This window comes from Macrobrachium nipponense, chromosome 40 (assembly GCF_015104395.2).
Source record: "Macrobrachium nipponense isolate FS-2020 chromosome 40, ASM1510439v2, whole genome shotgun sequence".
In the NCBI taxonomy this organism is placed as follows: domain Eukaryota; kingdom Metazoa; phylum Arthropoda; class Malacostraca; order Decapoda; family Palaemonidae; genus Macrobrachium; species Macrobrachium nipponense.
In genome coordinates this window covers 41,671,484-41,688,602 of record NC_061101.1, presented here as the reverse complement: position 1 = coordinate 41,688,602, position 17,119 = coordinate 41,671,484, and the positions used below count along the sequence as shown (strand labels likewise).

Genomic DNA, 17,119 nt, shown 5'->3' with positions numbered 1-17,119 from the left:
ACAGGACTGCCTGAGGGGGAAACTGTCTGTGGACAAATCCCACTGACCTCCCTTGGGCTACCAGTATGCCTTCTCCCAGGTGTTGGGGAGTTTGACAGGGACCTTTGTTGCTGGGCAAGTCATATCATTAAAATTAAAGAGCTAGTAGCAGGAGAGAAAAACACAACAAACTGTAAGAGTGTTATCTGACTAGGTGTCCATGTATCACGAGAAAACTACTTGAACACCTGTGTAGCTTACAATACTGAGAGCTCAGAATTGCTGAATGCTCTGTGCCATGGATGCTACTAGGCACCACTGGGTGCTCGGTTCCACGGATCCACTGGACGCTCGTGGACGCTACTATGGCTCATGGGCTCTACTAGGGTCAGTAAACTGTAAGATAAATGCAAGACATAATCTTAGATCAAACATATGGTTAAAGACAAGATTAGCCAAAATAATTTGGTGCCAGGTACGCTAATAGCTTTGATGGCAAGCGTATTATTTCGTCAGTCTAGCTACCTAACAGCTTTGTTTCGATTCAAGCTAAGCAAGCATGCTAAATCAACATTACTTTGTCCCCTTAACTGGTTTTAAGTTCAGCCCTCCATTGGGATGTTCTCCCTGTAGTGAGCTCTTGTATGTTTTCAAAGAAAATTGTTTCCAATAATAATATCAATAATAATAATTATATCAATAATAATAATATATTCAATAATAATTTTATTCTTGCTTTTAATAGGCTTTTAATAGACCCTCCTCCAAAAATCCATCATAACTAATCCTCTCCTGCTACATTATCTCTTTACACTTAGTTTTGGAAAGATTGATAACCGTTTGAATTTATTGCAAATTTGGTGCAGCAGTGAACACGCTAATAAGCGAAAGTGGTGAAATCACCTTAAAACAATAATTATGAACCCTGCCAACATGCCTTGCAGAAATAAAATTCACAACCAACAACATTCTGATAACAAATGCAATGTTTACATTATTACACTATTCTATCAGGAAGATGGCTAATACAGTGTTTCCATTATAATGCTACTTGCTTATTAGCAAAGTGACATCTCACTTTTACTCATAGTAAAAATGATATAATCAAAAGATTGCTACTGAAAAATGTTATCAAACAATATCTGATTGTTAACAAGCGTAAAAATCGGTCCGACAAACCAATGTTTACATATTAGTCCAAAACTCGTCCAAAAGTAGTTAAATGCGAACTAAAGGTGTACTACTTCAGTGAAAAGCAATAAAACAAGGGAAAAAATTATCCTGAAACTTTCGGATGAAGTTATTCCACTTTCAGTTTAAACAAAATCTGGTAAATAACCAGCAAAAATTGAATAACTGCTGCTAACACCAGATGTTTACACCAGGAGTCGCAGATACGGAATGAGCTAATTGGCTGTGTCATTTCTAACATCTCGCTAGGGGGGTGAGACTTATTGGTGTTGCTACCACGAATTTTGAATCTATACTGCTGCAAATAACAGAAACTATAGCTATGTAATTACTGGGTAGGTTACATAATAAAAAATAAAAAGATTAAGGTATGAGACACTCAACTTAAGCAAGGATTTTTTTTATATAGTGTTTTCTTTATGCAAATTTTGTATAAAAAGAAAACTATATGCATCCTATCATAACTGTGTGGTGGGATCACAAGCTAAAAAAAAATTAGGGCAAGACCCCCAAAATAAATTTAACCAATCTGGCTGCCAAACTCACCCTCAGCCACACTTTTCTCTTTACGCTACAGAAAAAACGCAGGACAATTGACTTACCAACACCCAGAACAAAAATACAAACACATGTACTCACCCCAACTCCAGATACTCAGAGCTATGCTCTGCCGTCCGCTGGACGAGGTTGCTGGGACACCAACAACCGCCACAAACCAACGCACAACCAACAACACGACAACTACTAAGAACCACAACCCCACAACTCAACAAACCCAAGGACCACAAACCCACAATACAACAAACAGCAAGGACTACAACCACAACTCAACAACACAACAAACAAACAAGGCCTACAACCACAATAACAACCAAGGACTACAGCCACAACAATAACACCAAGAAACCACAACAGCTCACCAACAACCAAACTCCACAACACCAAACCAACAACCCCACACCCAACCACTCACAACAACACCAAGAAACCACAACAGCTCCCACACAACAAAAATAACCACCCTCAACTACAACAACTCACAACTCAACAGAAACTCACATGCACAACAACCTTCAAACACAGAGCACAAATAACTCAAATAGCCCTGAAAACACAACACAACTGACCAACAATAGTACATACTGCTAAGACCGCTGCCCATACGTTTGTCCTTCACAATTTCTCATTACAGACTCTGATCACAGACTGACTCAAAACCCAGACCAGACTAGCGACCGACCCAACAGACACAAACACCCCTCACTGAACGAGCAACTCTCTCTCTCAATCCTTAAGGACGTTGGCAAATGGAACTCCCATAACTCCTCCATAACTGTAATCTGTATCACTTACTTGAACATCATATTATAAAGAATGCCTCGGAGCAACAAGTTGTACTGTACAAACTAAACCATTACTGCATCTGAACACACAATAATTTTGAGCTAATTGTTATTGAATACTTATGCATGACCCAGTTATTCAGATCTGTCTTTTGTGAATTATAATAACTACAACTTTCAGGTTCAAAACAGTCCAGTTTTCTGTATAAAAATTAAGGTGGAAGATTTGCCAACTATGAATTTTTATTAAATTCAAAATCAAAAACAAGGAATTACTGTTTAACACAAATACTAAGAAAATAAGGATACACAAATACATAGTATAGTTATATTACTTACAGCCTGCGCATGAGTGATGAAATCTAAAATGTCATCCTGGAGAGCTTTCTGGACTTTGGGAGGCCCTTTTTCGTCCCAAAGACATACTTTGTGGACTGCCCAGAAAAGATCCTGCCATTCGGCACGGGTCACGCATTCCTGTCTCAGAAGCTTCAAGACGGTTGGCCTCATTGCTGGCCATTTTTCCTCAAATGTAACAGTTCCTTTGTCCTACAACGCAAAAGTATGTTGTTAATCATCTATACATCATGAATTCCTATTTCACAATACTATTAGACCATTCTTAATAAAATATTTTGTGAAAGCTCATTAACTTACCTACTCAGTAAAAAACATGCAATGCCAAAAGTGTACAACTTTCTCAGATTTCCTGAAAATAATCGACTATCTTGGAAGTTTTACATTAATGAATGGCCTTGTTTATGGAAAAAGTTTATGGAAAGGAAGCTATATAACTTTATGAATATATAGTCTAGTTTACCATTTTGACAACTCATAAGATTACTATATACACTACTACCTGAAAAGAAGTCTTTCATGAGCAAAATGTTCTTTTGTAATCCTACCAGCACTAGAAATTTGATCACAGTGGATACAGTAATACCTCGACCTTACAATATTCTTTCACAGACATGCAAACGCAACATTTTTGAATCCTTGAGAAACACTGCTTAAGTGTTTCTTTAATTTTTTATATACAGGCAGTCCCCAGTTATGGGCAGGGGTTCTGTCCCAGGAGGTGTGCCAATAAGCAAAAACTGCCATTAACAGAAACTCAAATGATTTATGGCACTATAATGGGCCTTATAGTGCTGCTAACTGGTTATCGGCACACCATAAGAACTCTATGGCGCCCAATAACTGAACTCGACCGGTTATGGAGCCATAAATTGCTGATTTTATGGCGCTGGACAAGCACCATAAAACCAGATCGCCGATAACTGGAGACTGCCCGTAATTTGTAGGTTTTCAAGCATTTATGTGTAAAATCACAATTCTTGAAAGTAAACTGTATTTTTCCTAGCTATACAAACCTGAAGACCTTTACAATAGGAACTGATTATGGTGAAGTTGGAACACTACCATTAAATCTCTTGAACAAGGTGGTAAGGCAGTACCTAGTGTCCTGTAGGTGGGGAGACCCGCTTGCCTGGATGTAAACATTCCACTTTGCCTTTCAGGTCAGGTTTCAGATTGAGGGGTGGCATGAGGTGGCCATAAGTGTGAAGGACCTCAGGTTTGTATAGTTAGGAAAAATACAATTTACTTTTCAAAATTGTGATTTGTTCCTACACAACATACAAACCTCAGTCCTTTACAATTGGAAGACTCACTTGTTGGAAGGAGTCTGAGTGAGTCTATTGAACTGACTGTTTAGCACACCTAGGCTGCTACTCCTGGTCAAAAGAGTGAGGAGTGCCCCACCTCTGATAATTTGATCGGAGTATAAGAACTGCATGATCAAGAGTCAACCTTCTGTGTCTTTTCGAACGAGTAAGGAATCGTAACTCACATGAAAAAGACTGGTAAGTACGTATATTAAGAGTCAGAGGCATTAAGGCAAAGATCCAAGAAGGGTTTGCCTTACTGCTAGTGTCTCCTTCCTCCCCTTATTAGAGGAAGGAGACTATGATTCTTATGAGAAAATAGAAAAGAAACTCAATGTGTAGACTTATCGAATCAGACACCAGACCATTAAGTGTGGGTTCGAGTCCTATTCTCAACCTGAAAGAAGAGAAGATGAAGAACAAGGATGGAGACAGAGGAGAGGGCCAGTCACTATCGAATCCTTTTCTCCTCTAAACCACATACCTTAGGCTAGATGCAACTTGTCCTTTTAGAGGAGCTGGGTAAGAAAACACATGTTGAGCATCCACCACAGGTCCAAGAAAAAAAGGGTTTCAAGGGACTTGTGGGCAAAGACCCAAAGGAAGAAAGACATAAATGCGGTCCTGATGAGACCACGTTATCTTCCAGTCTGACATATTCTTCAGAATATGAGGAAAGGACTAAGCCACTGGTACCACGCGCTCTCAGGGAAAGCGTACAGGTGACATCGCTGCCAACTGCAGAGAACCTCCTCCTGATCTCACAAAACCAGGGGACAACCATGCCTTTAGATCCTCTCCCTTGGTGAGTTAGTACTGGAGAAAGGTTATCAACATCCATGTCAAGGATGTCGAGTCTTCTGAAGGTACAGCAACATTCTAATAGGACAAAGTAAAGATTGATCTGGATTATCAATTACAAAGACCAGGGCGCAAGGAATAAGGAAGGACTTGAACCAGTTAACAGGTGCCGAATAATATGGAGTTCATTGCGACATCCGAGACAGAGTCAAGACATGATATCCGCCTTTTGAAAGGTGATACTATGGAAGATCTATGCAAATCATCTATCTTCTTCGCCAATACCGGAGAGACGAGATGCGGTCTTGAAAAATAAAATTGTCAGATGATTCTTGCAAGGGTGTGTGCCCTAAACGATAGTCAAATGCCATCTAGAGACCAAAGGTCCCTGTGATGGCAAGACAGAGAGAAGTTTCTCAACAGTAGTTGAATCTCGACTGAGGAGAAACAATACTACTTAAGTGAAAGACTAGGGCGAATGTGGACCTACATCTTTCACAATTGAATTGAAGAGAAGTAACTCTCATGATTCTGACCAGAGAAAAATGATATTTTAATGATAAAATAAGGTTTCACATATACTTACCAAACAATTACATTAGCTGTACGCTTTCTTACCTGGCAGTCGAAAATTCCAATTCCTGGTGGCGGTAGCAGCACTGCCATTGTTTGTGTAGGTGATACAGATCCCGCCCACTTCCGGGAATACCTGGTACTGCTGAGTTTTAGAATTCAATTCGTTGAGCCGTAACGTCCATCTGTGGGGAGGAGGGAGGGCTCTGATTATGTAATTGTTTGGTAAGTATATGTGAAACCTTATTTTATCATTAAAATATCATTTTCACGTAAGTGACTTACCAAACAATTACATTAGCTGACTCCACATTACCTGGAAGGTGGGTATATGGACAGCTTTATTAACAAAAACAACAGTTATGTGCTCACATTATATATAATGTCTGCAGTACCTTACCTTGTGAGAGAGCAGCTATAGGTAGATACTGCCTCTGGTCGGCGCTCTCATCACATGTAGGAGACGTAGCAGTAAAGGCCTACTAATGGTGGGATTTTTGCAATCATGGAAGTTCATCGATGATTGACAAAAAACAACAATAATTTGCCCTTGCCCTGGGCAAAAAGACCAGATAAAAAACCATACAAAACCATCACCTACACTAAAAACCATATGGTACCCTTAACCAGATATAAGAACTGGTGGATACTTCAGGTACATGTACCCCCGGCTTCCCACAAACTCAAAAAACCTCAAATTCAAGGCGAGGAGATAGTAGAGGGAAAAAACCGAGTCCCCCTATGCTTCCTCTCCCAACACCATTCCCGCTACTGACAACGGTCCCAATCTAAAGCAGTTTTCGTAGGTGGTTTCTACCTCCTTCAAATAGTGCGATGCAAACACCGATTTCGACCTCCAGAATGTAGTTTGCATAATGGAGGATAGAGACATATTCTGTCTGAAAGCCAATGACGTTGCTACTGCACGAATCTCATGCGTCTTCACTTTCAGCACCCTAAGAGCATGTTCCTGAGTTTGGGCATGCGCTTCTCGGATCAAACTCCTCAGGAAAAAGGACATTGCATTCTTTGAAAGAGGCCGAGACAGGTCTTTCACCGAGCACCAGAGTCGGCTCGACTCTCCTCTCACAGTTTCTGTCCTAGTCAGGTAGTGTCTGATGGCTCTGACCGAACACAATGTACGTTCCTCATCTTCAGACCCGACTAAGTATGTTAGGTTCTTTATCTTGAAAGAACGGGGCCAAGGATTCAAAGGATCCTCATTTTTAGCAAGAAAGTCTGTTACATAAGAGCAAACTGCATTGCCCTGGGCGAAACCCACTTCCTTACTCATTGCCTGCAACTCGCTTACTCTTCACGCTGTGGCTAAGGCAATTAGGAATAGTGTCTTCCTAGTTACGTCCCTCAAGGTTGCAGAATTCAACGGTTCAAATTGGGGGCCGTTGAGCCACCTTAAAACTACATCCAAGTTCCATTCCACTTCTTCAGGCTTGAAAATCTTGGAGGAACTAAAGGATCTGATCAGGTCACTGATGTCCTGATTTGACGAAATGTCGAGGCCTCTATGCTTGAAAACCGATGAAAGCATGGCCCTATATCCTTTAATAGTTGAAGTGGCCAACTTCTTGGTGTCCCTCAGAAATAACGAAAATTCCGCAATTTCTGTTATAGATGTCTCAGAAGAAGAGATGCTATGTCGTCTGCACCATGACCTAAAAACTCTCCACTTGGCCTGGTAGAGCTTGGCAAAGAGCTTCTTCTGCAGCTAGCAAGCAATAGCCTCTGACTCTCTTCGCGAAAACTCTTTTGCTCTGACCAGTTTCCTGACAGTCTGAGTCCTGTCAGGGCCAGCGGACAACCCTTGGTGATATCGGTTGAAATGGGGTTGTCTGAGAAGCAATGGATTTTGTGGAAGTAGTCTGGGAAAATCCACCAGCAGATTGAGAAGGTCCGGGAACCACTCTTTCCTGGGCCAGAATGGAGCTACTAGGGTCATTGTCACATTCTGGTGCAATTGAAGCTTGTTTAAGACCTCTCTTATCATCGCTAAGGGAGGAAAAGCATAAACGTCCAGTCCTGTCCAATCTAGCAGCATCGCATCTGTTCTCCACGCTAGTGGTTCTGGAATCAGAGAACAGAAAATGGGAAGGCGATTGTTCCTTGATGTGGCAAACAGATCTATCGATGGTCTTCCCCAAAGCTTCCAGAGGTCCTGACACACTCTCTCGTTCAGAGTCCATTCTGTATGTAACACCTGATTTACCCGACTCAGTTCGTCTGCAAGTACGTTCATTCTCCCTTGCACGAATCTTGGAAAAAGGGTGATCCTCTTCTCGTTCGTCCAGGTGAGGAGATCTTCGGCTATCTTGTTGAGAGAGAACGAGTGGATCCCTCCCTGCTTCCGTACATATGACAACGCTGTGGTGTTGTCTGAGTAGACAGCTACGTTTCTTCTGGTGTCTAAGTGGTCGAACGCTTGTTAAGAAGATGGCCTTCAATTCCTTCCCATTGATGTGCAAGGTCTTTTCTCGTTCTGTCTACAGACCTGACACTCTTGTCTCCTAGGAGGGCTCCCCATCCGCTTTCTGAGGCATCTGAAAAGAACTGCAGGTTGGGGTTCGACACAACTAGGGAGATTCCTTCTTGTAATCTTTCCCCGAATGCCACCAACGAAGATCCATCTTTATCTCTTCCGTAAGGGGGAAAACTAGTGTCCGACTGTGACTTCCGAGACCAATTTGCTTTCAGGAAGAACTGAAGCGGCCTCATGTGTAGGCGTCCTAACCTGACAAAACTCTCCACTGAAGCCAGGGTCCCGAGTAGGCTCATCCATTCGAGCGCTGAGCAGGATGGGCAAACCAGAAATTGCTGGACTGTCAACAGGCAGGACTCTATCCTCTTCGGGGAGAGAAAAACTCGAAAAGCTAGAGTATCTAGTATCATCCCTAAATAGAGAACCCTCTGAGTTGGAATCAATTGGGACTTCTCCGTGTTTACTATGATACCCAATTGTTGTGTCAAGGTAAGTGTCTTTTCCAAGTCCTTCACACACTGACGCCTGGATCTGGCTCTCAGGAACCAGTCGTCTAAGTAAAAAGCTGTGTTGATTCCCATCAAATGCAGCCACTTACCCAGAGGAGCGAGAATCCGAGTAAATACTTGAGGGGCGGTTGACAGACCGAAGCAGAGGGCTCTGAACTGGAAGACTCTCTTCTTGAAGACGAATCTCAGGAACTTCCTGGAGTTCTGATGGATGGGGACATGGAAGTATGCATCCTTCGTGTTGAGAGATACCATCCAGTCGCCTGGTTGGATGGCTGACATTACCGATTGACTGGTTTCCATTCGGAATTTCGTCTTCCGGACGAAGAGGTTCAGAGCGCTTATGTCCAACACAGGTCTCCGCCCCCCTGATACCTTGGGGACTACGAAGAGCCTGTTGTAAAACCCTGGGGAGTTCGTATATGTTACTTCCTCTATGGCCTCTTTGTTGATGAGCTCTTTACTTCTTTGGCTAAAGCCAAAACTCTTGTTGATCTTGTCGAGTATGCTGTCAGACAGACAGGTGTATTGGACAGTGGTGGATCCTGCGTAAAAGGGATCATGTATCCCTCTCGAAGCACCTGAATTATCCACTGTTCTGCTCCTTTTCGACTCCATTCCTCCAAGTAGTCGTGGAGTCTTGCCCCCATGGGTGTGTGAAGGACCTTCCGATCATTTCTCTGTCTTAAAGGAAGGTTTCTTGGTAGACTTGGAGGTGGTTCGTAGATTAGTTCTTGGTCTCTGCTGCCACCTCGACTTACTTCCTCGAAAGGGATGCTTTTGTAGAAGAGAAGCTTTGGCTCCTGTCGCTGGAGGTTCCTTAGGTCTTCTCGCTGACTGAAAAAGATTATTGGTGGACTTTTTCTCGAGGTCCGACAGCACATGCTTGATGGTTTCTTCTGGAAACAGGTGAGATTTACTCAGGGGGGAGAACAACAAAGCCCATTTTTGGTTCATGGTTACTCCTCGAGATGTGAAGGAGCACCACCGTTCTCTCTTCTTTAGTACTCCCATAGTGAATAGGGCGGCCAATTTCCCTGAACCATCTCTCACTGCCCTGTCCACACAGGATAACACATTGAACCAGTCGGCAGAAAAATCCTCATCTAGACACTGGCAATCTTCAATTTTCCTGGCTAACGCTGCAATAGTCCAATCCAGAAAACTAAAGACTTTGATCAACTTGTATAAGTTCTTCACCAGGTGATCCAACTCGGGTGAAGAGAACAACACTTTCACAGCCGAGAACGCTGCTATTCTGTGAGTCCACAAGACCGGAGAAGTCTCCTTGGGAGGAGGCAGAAACTCCCAAAGAAAGAACTTCTCCTGTCGCATAAAACCTGTAGGTTTTATTAAGCAGCTTCGACGGAGGAAAGGCGAACGAAGCCTTGCCTGACTCCCTCTTCTTAGCAAGCCACTCTTCTACTTCCTTCAGTGCTTTCTTCGAGGACTGAGAAAGAACTAGTTTCGGTAACCCAGAAGGCGCTGATCTCCTATCCTTCACAAACATCGACAGAGGTGAAGAAGGCGAAGCTGGTTCAAAAAAGTCTGGATAAGTCTGTAAAAGAAACCTTAACAGACTAGAATAAGCAGACGAGGGCTTCGAATCCTGGTCTTGAGTTTCCTCTTCTGTCAGGACGGCCGATACCCCGTCTTCCTCTTCCGTCTGGCTTGTAGTCTTCTTCAAAAAGACTATCAATTCTTGAAGTTGATGTTTAAAGAGACCCAAAGCGGAATCCTCTAGCAAGGGTTTGGCCTTCGCATCATCCTTAGGCGAAGACGAAGTCGTGGCTGTCGTACGGCTCTTCTTTGAAAACGAACGACTGGGAGTCGAAACCATGTGAGACGTATGAGGCGAACGAATCAAAGCAGCTCGAGGCGAATGAGGCGAACGAGTCGAAACTCCTATCAATACACGACGAGGCGAGTCAGTCTCGCAAGCATGTGAACACTGTAACGCACGTGAGCGTCTGACTCCGTCCGAAGTTACGATGATCTTCCCGGAAAAACTGGTTCGGTGCGAAACTGCAGGAAGGTTGTGGACTCCAGTGCTCCTTGGATTTCTTAACAGGCGGCGACATCCCTCTCGTACGCTGGGCATGTCTCTTTAAAGGACGCGACACTAAGTCACTCGAACACTTTTCGCCTCGACACAGGCGACTGCACTTCTGAGTCGGATGACAACTGCGCGTCACTGATACCTACGCCTTTCCAGTGGCGTTTCCTGGGCACTCGCGAGTTGACTACATCGACGGAGTCGACGACTGACAGTGGGCAAACTCCCCCAGTCTCCCTTCGACCTCTGGTATGTCTTCTCCCAGGAGCTGGGGAGCGGAACAGGGACCTTCGTCTAGGAGAACAGGGGGAACGCAAAGCCGCCTCCTCGAACACGACACTGACACTTGGCCTAACACTGGCCTTTTCACTTGACTTCTCTACTAACGCACGAAACTACATACCCAAATCCATGACGGATTTTGCCAAGAACTCAAATTTCTTGTCCATCTTGGACTCTAACAAGGAAATGGTGTTGGGATCGGAAACATGGGATACCTGGTCTGGAGTAATTGGTACTGAAGTTGGAGGACTATCAATAGGTGAAATATTCGATAAAAGTGGAGAAGATAGTGACAGTTTGTTTGCCTCTAAAGGCACGGGAGTTGTCTCTACTCTAGTTTTACTACCCGCTCTCAGAGCTGCTTTCCTTTTCCTATCTTTGTCCATCTTATCCAAATGAGCTTGAAGAGTCTTCCAACCTTGTTCATCTAAACTATGGCACTCATTCATCTTGAAATGTGTTTTCAAGTGCATAACAGTTACCCTCGAGTACCTGCTTGCTAACCGCAACTAGAGGGAATTGAAACCCTCTTGTTTGGTGATAACAACACCACTGGGTGCCTCAAAATCATATCCCAAAATTCTCGGGAACCAGAAAGGCTACCTTGAGTTTCAGGATATTGATGAGGAGGTACTTATCGTCTCGGTCACTGTTACATTTAAGTAACATTAGAATAAGTGTTTCCTTTATGTGGATTGTAATGAAGAAAAAAAAAATCATAAGTTTTTTTTTTTATGTCTAATTGCATATTTGTTTTGTTTCATTTCCGCTATTTCGAGAAGGTTTGGGAAATTACCGAGAACAGGAATATGCCTGTTTTATACAGAAGTACCGAAGGACTGTTTGCAGTGGGAGGGATCTGCTGAACCAGACCATTCCAGAAAGTCGCAACCCCTATATAAGAAGAAGAAAGTGTTCGTGATGGGGAGACAGAGACGGACACTAGAGGTGTTAGGAAGGGAGGAAAAGGTGCAAGAGAGTAGGGTTACATAACTCTGTGTGAGCTGGTATTACGAGTATTTACATGAGTTTTATATTTGATGTAATGAAAGAGGATTTCAACAGAAATAGGCCAGTAGTGATGTTAATCAGGTAAAGTTTAATGGTGATTTTTTTGTGCAAATACACTATTTGTGAGTAGTAAGCCGGCAAGGTTGGAGCTGTCATAGGAAGACAGTCTGGTTTAAACTTAGGCCTCATTTTATAGCCTAAGCAAGGTTGTTGTATCACTTGCCTGTAATTAACATGATTTGTGTGAAGAAAATTAGTGGCAGGGTATGAGTTTTCTACAAATACCTATAGGGTAGTTTGCACCTACCTGTAAATCCCTAGTCTCTGTTCTCCATAGCTAGCCAGGATAGGGCTACCAGTAAATCCCTAGGCTCTGTTCTCCATAGCTAGCCTGGATAGTGCTATCAGTAAGTCCCTAGGCTGTTTTCCTTAGCTAGTCAACATAGGGCTATCAGTAAGTCCCTAGTCTGTGTTGTCCTTAACTAACCAGGGTAGGGCTATCCATATGTGCAGTGCATTACTCTCAAGCTAGTCATGTTTGGTACACATTTTTTTTTAGAAAATGTTTAACTCTGTTAGTCATGTTGGGTATTCCAGTAGTTAAGTTAGAGCGTGACTTGTACCCTAAAGCTAGCTGGATTCAATATTGATTCTGGGAATAGGCCTAAACTCACAAGGTTAAATTAGGTATGCAATATTTGTATGCAGGTTTTGAAACCCTCTTGTTTGGTGATAACAACACCACTGGGTGCCTCAAAATCATATCCCAAAATTCTCGGGAACCAGAAAGGCTACCTTGAGTTTCAGGATATTGATGAGGAGGTACTTATCGTCTCGGTCACACACCTGAAGACAATGGTCCTACAGGTTTGCACTTATTACTCAGTCAGTGCGTCTTATACCAGACATGTTGCGAGAATGTACAACTAGTACGTATATTCAAAGGCTCCTGTCGATTGAACACAAGCCTAATTCCTTCCTCATCATTTGAGAGGAAAAGGATTAAGGACCGGAAGCAGACCTTCATTCTCTAATGAAGAAGGCAAAGGCAAAGCTTCCTAAAGGGAAACTTCTAGGCGACAACAGGATACTGAAGACGACTAGCTTTCAGCCAAATTGGCTGATACCGAAACAAGAACACAGGAGAGGAGGAAGTACCAAGGAAGACACCCAAGATCTGGAATAAGAAAGGTATTTCTCCTAAAGGATACCTACTACCGGTCTTGGCTATGTCGTATCAAGTCCAGAGACTCAACAGACAACTCTTCTTTCAAGTACCAGAAGTAGAATGCCTGTACAAGCATTCTTTCTATGTCCTTCCTTCTGCCTTCTTTCTCATTAGAAAGAATGCTGAAAGATAAACATGTATGTGCACTCTCTCAGAAGAGAAAGAAGGCCGAGACTTTTAGGACTTGCCCAGAGGACAAGTCAGACGCCTTGGCACATTCCTCAACTGACGCAGTATCCAGTCCTTAAGGGAAAGGCAGAACCAATTAAACATTCATTCCAAAGGGTCAAAACGACTTTGGGATTACAAAACTAGAGATCCAAATTAGGACAATGTCCCTTTTCTTAGCACCAGAATTGCCCACACATTGCTGACTGGTGTTGGGTAGGTATGAAATCTTATAGGGGACTGCCTGCAGGGAAACCATAGTGGTGTCCTCAAGGCTTACTATTTCTTGTTGCAAGAAGGAACACGCTTCGTGGCAACGAAAAAACAGCAAGACCCGCGATTGTTAAAGAAGAATCCCTCCTGTCACACTAGCAGAGGGGAAGAGAGCTGAACTGGGCGTCTTGAAACTCGGAATGAAATCCTTGTCCTGAGAATAGTTATTGAAATAGTCAAGAATGCCCTTACAAGCAAGGAATGCAGCACCCCTACAAAAACCCTAGTCTCTCTTGGAGTGCAGCAGCAGCACAGTCATGTGTGTAATTGTACGCAGTTGTGTACAATAAGTTGGGCTGAGGCAACTGGCAGTGCAGCCTCCATCTCATAACCTCTTGCCACCTCACGTGGTCTTTCGTGTGCATAACCCAGTCACAATAGGTTGAGTAGTTTTTTTTTTTTTTGCTTTTGATACTCGTATATCCCCTTAAGATGCCTGAAAAAAGAAGCTTGAGATCATCAAGCAACATGAAGAAGGGAAGAAAGTTCAAACAATCACTAGTAGTATGGAAGACAGAAAAAAGCGATGAGGGACAGAAGAAGTTCACTGCTAAGGGCTTGGCAAAAGTATTTGTGAAAATGAGTGAAATGATGTTAGAATTAAAAGGCAAAGGATGCTAACAATGAACGTTTGGCAAAATTTGAAAGACATATGAAAGAAGGACTCAGGTGCTATCATGAAATTTATGAAGAAAAAACAAAACAGCCTAGGTTTTGAAAAACTTGAAATCCACAGCTAAAACAATAAGGCTTTAACATAATACTTTGTAAAGAAAACCTACCGTATATACTCGTGCAACACGCGATCTTGCATATCATGCGACCCCCAAAATTTTCACCCCAAAACAATGATTTGATCATGTATCTAAGGTAACATGTAAGTTCAATTTTTGAGACCAAACTACAATAAGATAACCTCTCTTCCTGCTCTTTATCTATCCCATTTTCTAGTTAGGCTAACCCCTTTTCCTCCATCTCTTTGTCTATCCCATCTTTTATTTAGTTAAAAAGAGTAAAAGAGGAAGCTGAAAGTATCGTCAGTAATGTTTTACTTGTTGTTTAAACGCATACACCCAGAAACAGCTGATTTGCTATGAACAACCAAATCCGATAACTACAGCGGTTTGCTTGCATTTCAACCATTGTATGATAGTAAAAAATTACCGTAGTTATGTTACAAATGACGTTAAATAGAATAGGACTGATATATTTTTACATTTCTATATCCTCATTTGCTATGAAAAGACAGGCAAGGGCGTATACTGCTAAATTTTAGCTGCTAGTTGTAGCTGACGCTGAGGAAAGAATTTTCATCTCCTAATGACTATTATTGTGCATTGGCAACCTGGAAACTTTGGTATAGCACCATCAAACTTGACCGTAAACAAAATTTGAGAGAAATGTGCTTTAATCAAAACTATTTGGCATGAAAGAACACATTTTACTGTATTCACTCGGATAAAAGATAAATATGTAAAGCTTGTAGTATTCTGATGAAATCAAGTGAAAATATTGTACGCAATCTGTAGATTTTTTTTATGCAATAAACATGCCCTCAGGGCTTTCTACTAAAGGAAAAAATAACTTAATTTTGTTCACAACGATATGAATTCAAGTGATATTTTGACTTGAAAATACTTCACATAACATAAAATAACCTTGTCCCATATCAATAGAGTAACTTGAGATTCATTTACGCTAACTAGAGGCAAGAAAATCGCTGATTTTACTTCAATACAGCAAAATAACCTTACCTTGCAATCGTCCTCAGCTGATTTCCAAACCAAAAAATTGATTGCTATTTTTGTATTCATAATACAACAATAGTAATGTGACTACATACAGTATTATTGGATGCAGTGAAGTAAAGGATGACCTTTTAAAAGATCCATGGAAAAGATGCATATTCAGTGTGCTTGTACTTTATCAAACGATACTAAAAGTATGTGAATATTACATACTCTAACTTTATATCTCATGTATAATGCAACCTCCTTAAAATTAGCTCCAAAATTAGGTCTTCAAAAGTTGCATGATATGCGAGTATATATAGTATATAGTTCTGTGTATAATATATGACAGAACATTAATGCTATTAGTTCAATAAAGAGAGTAACTCGCTTAATATTAGTCGAAATAAAGAGAATAACTCACTTAATGACAAATTTGCTTAACGATGGGGTCACTGAAATGGAACCCCATCGTTAAATGAGGAGTACCTGTACTGCCAAAACAAAAACCTGGTAGTTAATTAATACTCGACTGATGGGAACATATCTACCAATGGACTCCCACAGCCAAACAATAACATCATGGAGGTTGAAATATTGTAATATTTCAACCTCCACATTTTGTCTCTGCAAAGAAAAGTGATGAGTATTGCAGCCTATTTCAAGTTTTCCTCCTGACAAACTTGCGACAGCGCAAGTGGCAAGAGGAACATCTCAAAAAACAAAGTCAAAACAAATACTAAACTGCCACGCCCTCATTCAAAGTGTGTGCAGACGTGATCAGGGTGAATGTTATGTTCTTGGCCGCCGACCCCGAGACACACTAAGGGAAGGTGGCCTGCACGGCTATCACAAATCATGAGTTTATATGTTAATATATATCAAATACAGTATATTCAATATATATATATATATATATATATATATATATATATATATATATATATATATTATATATATATATATATATATATATATATATATATATATATATATATATATATATATATATATATATAGATATAGATAGATATATAGATATATATATAGTAGGCAGGAGAAGGGCGCAGGAACATATACACATCCATTTGATACATTTATTGTCAACGCATTTCTTGACCCATGGTCACATCATCAGGACATCTATATAAAAGGGAATCCAAGCACATAATTAAAAGAAACATATATAAAGCATAAGAAAACTTAAAATGGAAACTAAGTTAAACTTAAATACTGAATCACACTTAAATACATTTACACATTAAAACCAATAAAGCTTAAAATGATCCTTACAAACTAAACTCAATAAAAGAAAAAATAAAGGTAAAAAACGAACTTAAAATGAAGAGCAAGGCGCACCTCTCAAAATGACAGAGACAAACGCACTAAAAGAATACACAAGAACAGAAAAAAGAAGGCGGACAAATATAAACAAACAAGCCAGTTATGCTATGAACAGGGAACAGCCGATGATTGCAATTTAACGTAGGTACAATTCTCTTTATTGCAGCAGACTTTTCCAAAGAGAAGCAGTTCTCCAGGTTCCTTGACTTGGCCAATTATTTTGAAGTTGTCATATTTGATCGATGTCTTGGCCAAGTCAAGGAACCTGGAGAACTGCTTCTCTTGGAAAGTCTGCTAATAAAGAGAATTGTACCTACGTTAAATTGCCAATCATCGGCTGTTCCCTGTTCATAGCATAACTGCTTGTTTGTTTATATTTGTCCGCCTTCTTTTTCTGTTCTTGTGTATTCTTTAGTGCGTTTGTCTCTGTCATTTTGAGAGGTGAGCCTTGCTCTTCATTTTAAGTTCGT

General features: G+C 41.3%; 2 protein-coding genes across 2 annotated transcripts in view; one reads left to right on the top strand and one right to left on the bottom strand.

The window, feature by feature from the left end:
* The window catches only part of LOC135212115 (cullin-5-like), a 278,450-nt gene that overhangs the window by 51,683 nt on the left and 209,648 nt on the right, over nt 1–17,119 (top strand). The window lies entirely within an intron of this gene.
* Nucleotides 1–17,119, bottom strand: part of LOC135211787 (cullin-5-like) — a 78,576-nt gene that overhangs the window by 25,701 nt on the left and 35,756 nt on the right. The window contains exon 3 of the mRNA XM_064244998.1: nt 2,853–3,062. Coding sequence (XP_064101068.1) covers nt 2,853–3,062 — 210 coding nt within the window. The remainder of the gene's footprint in view (nt 1–2,852; nt 3,063–17,119) is intronic.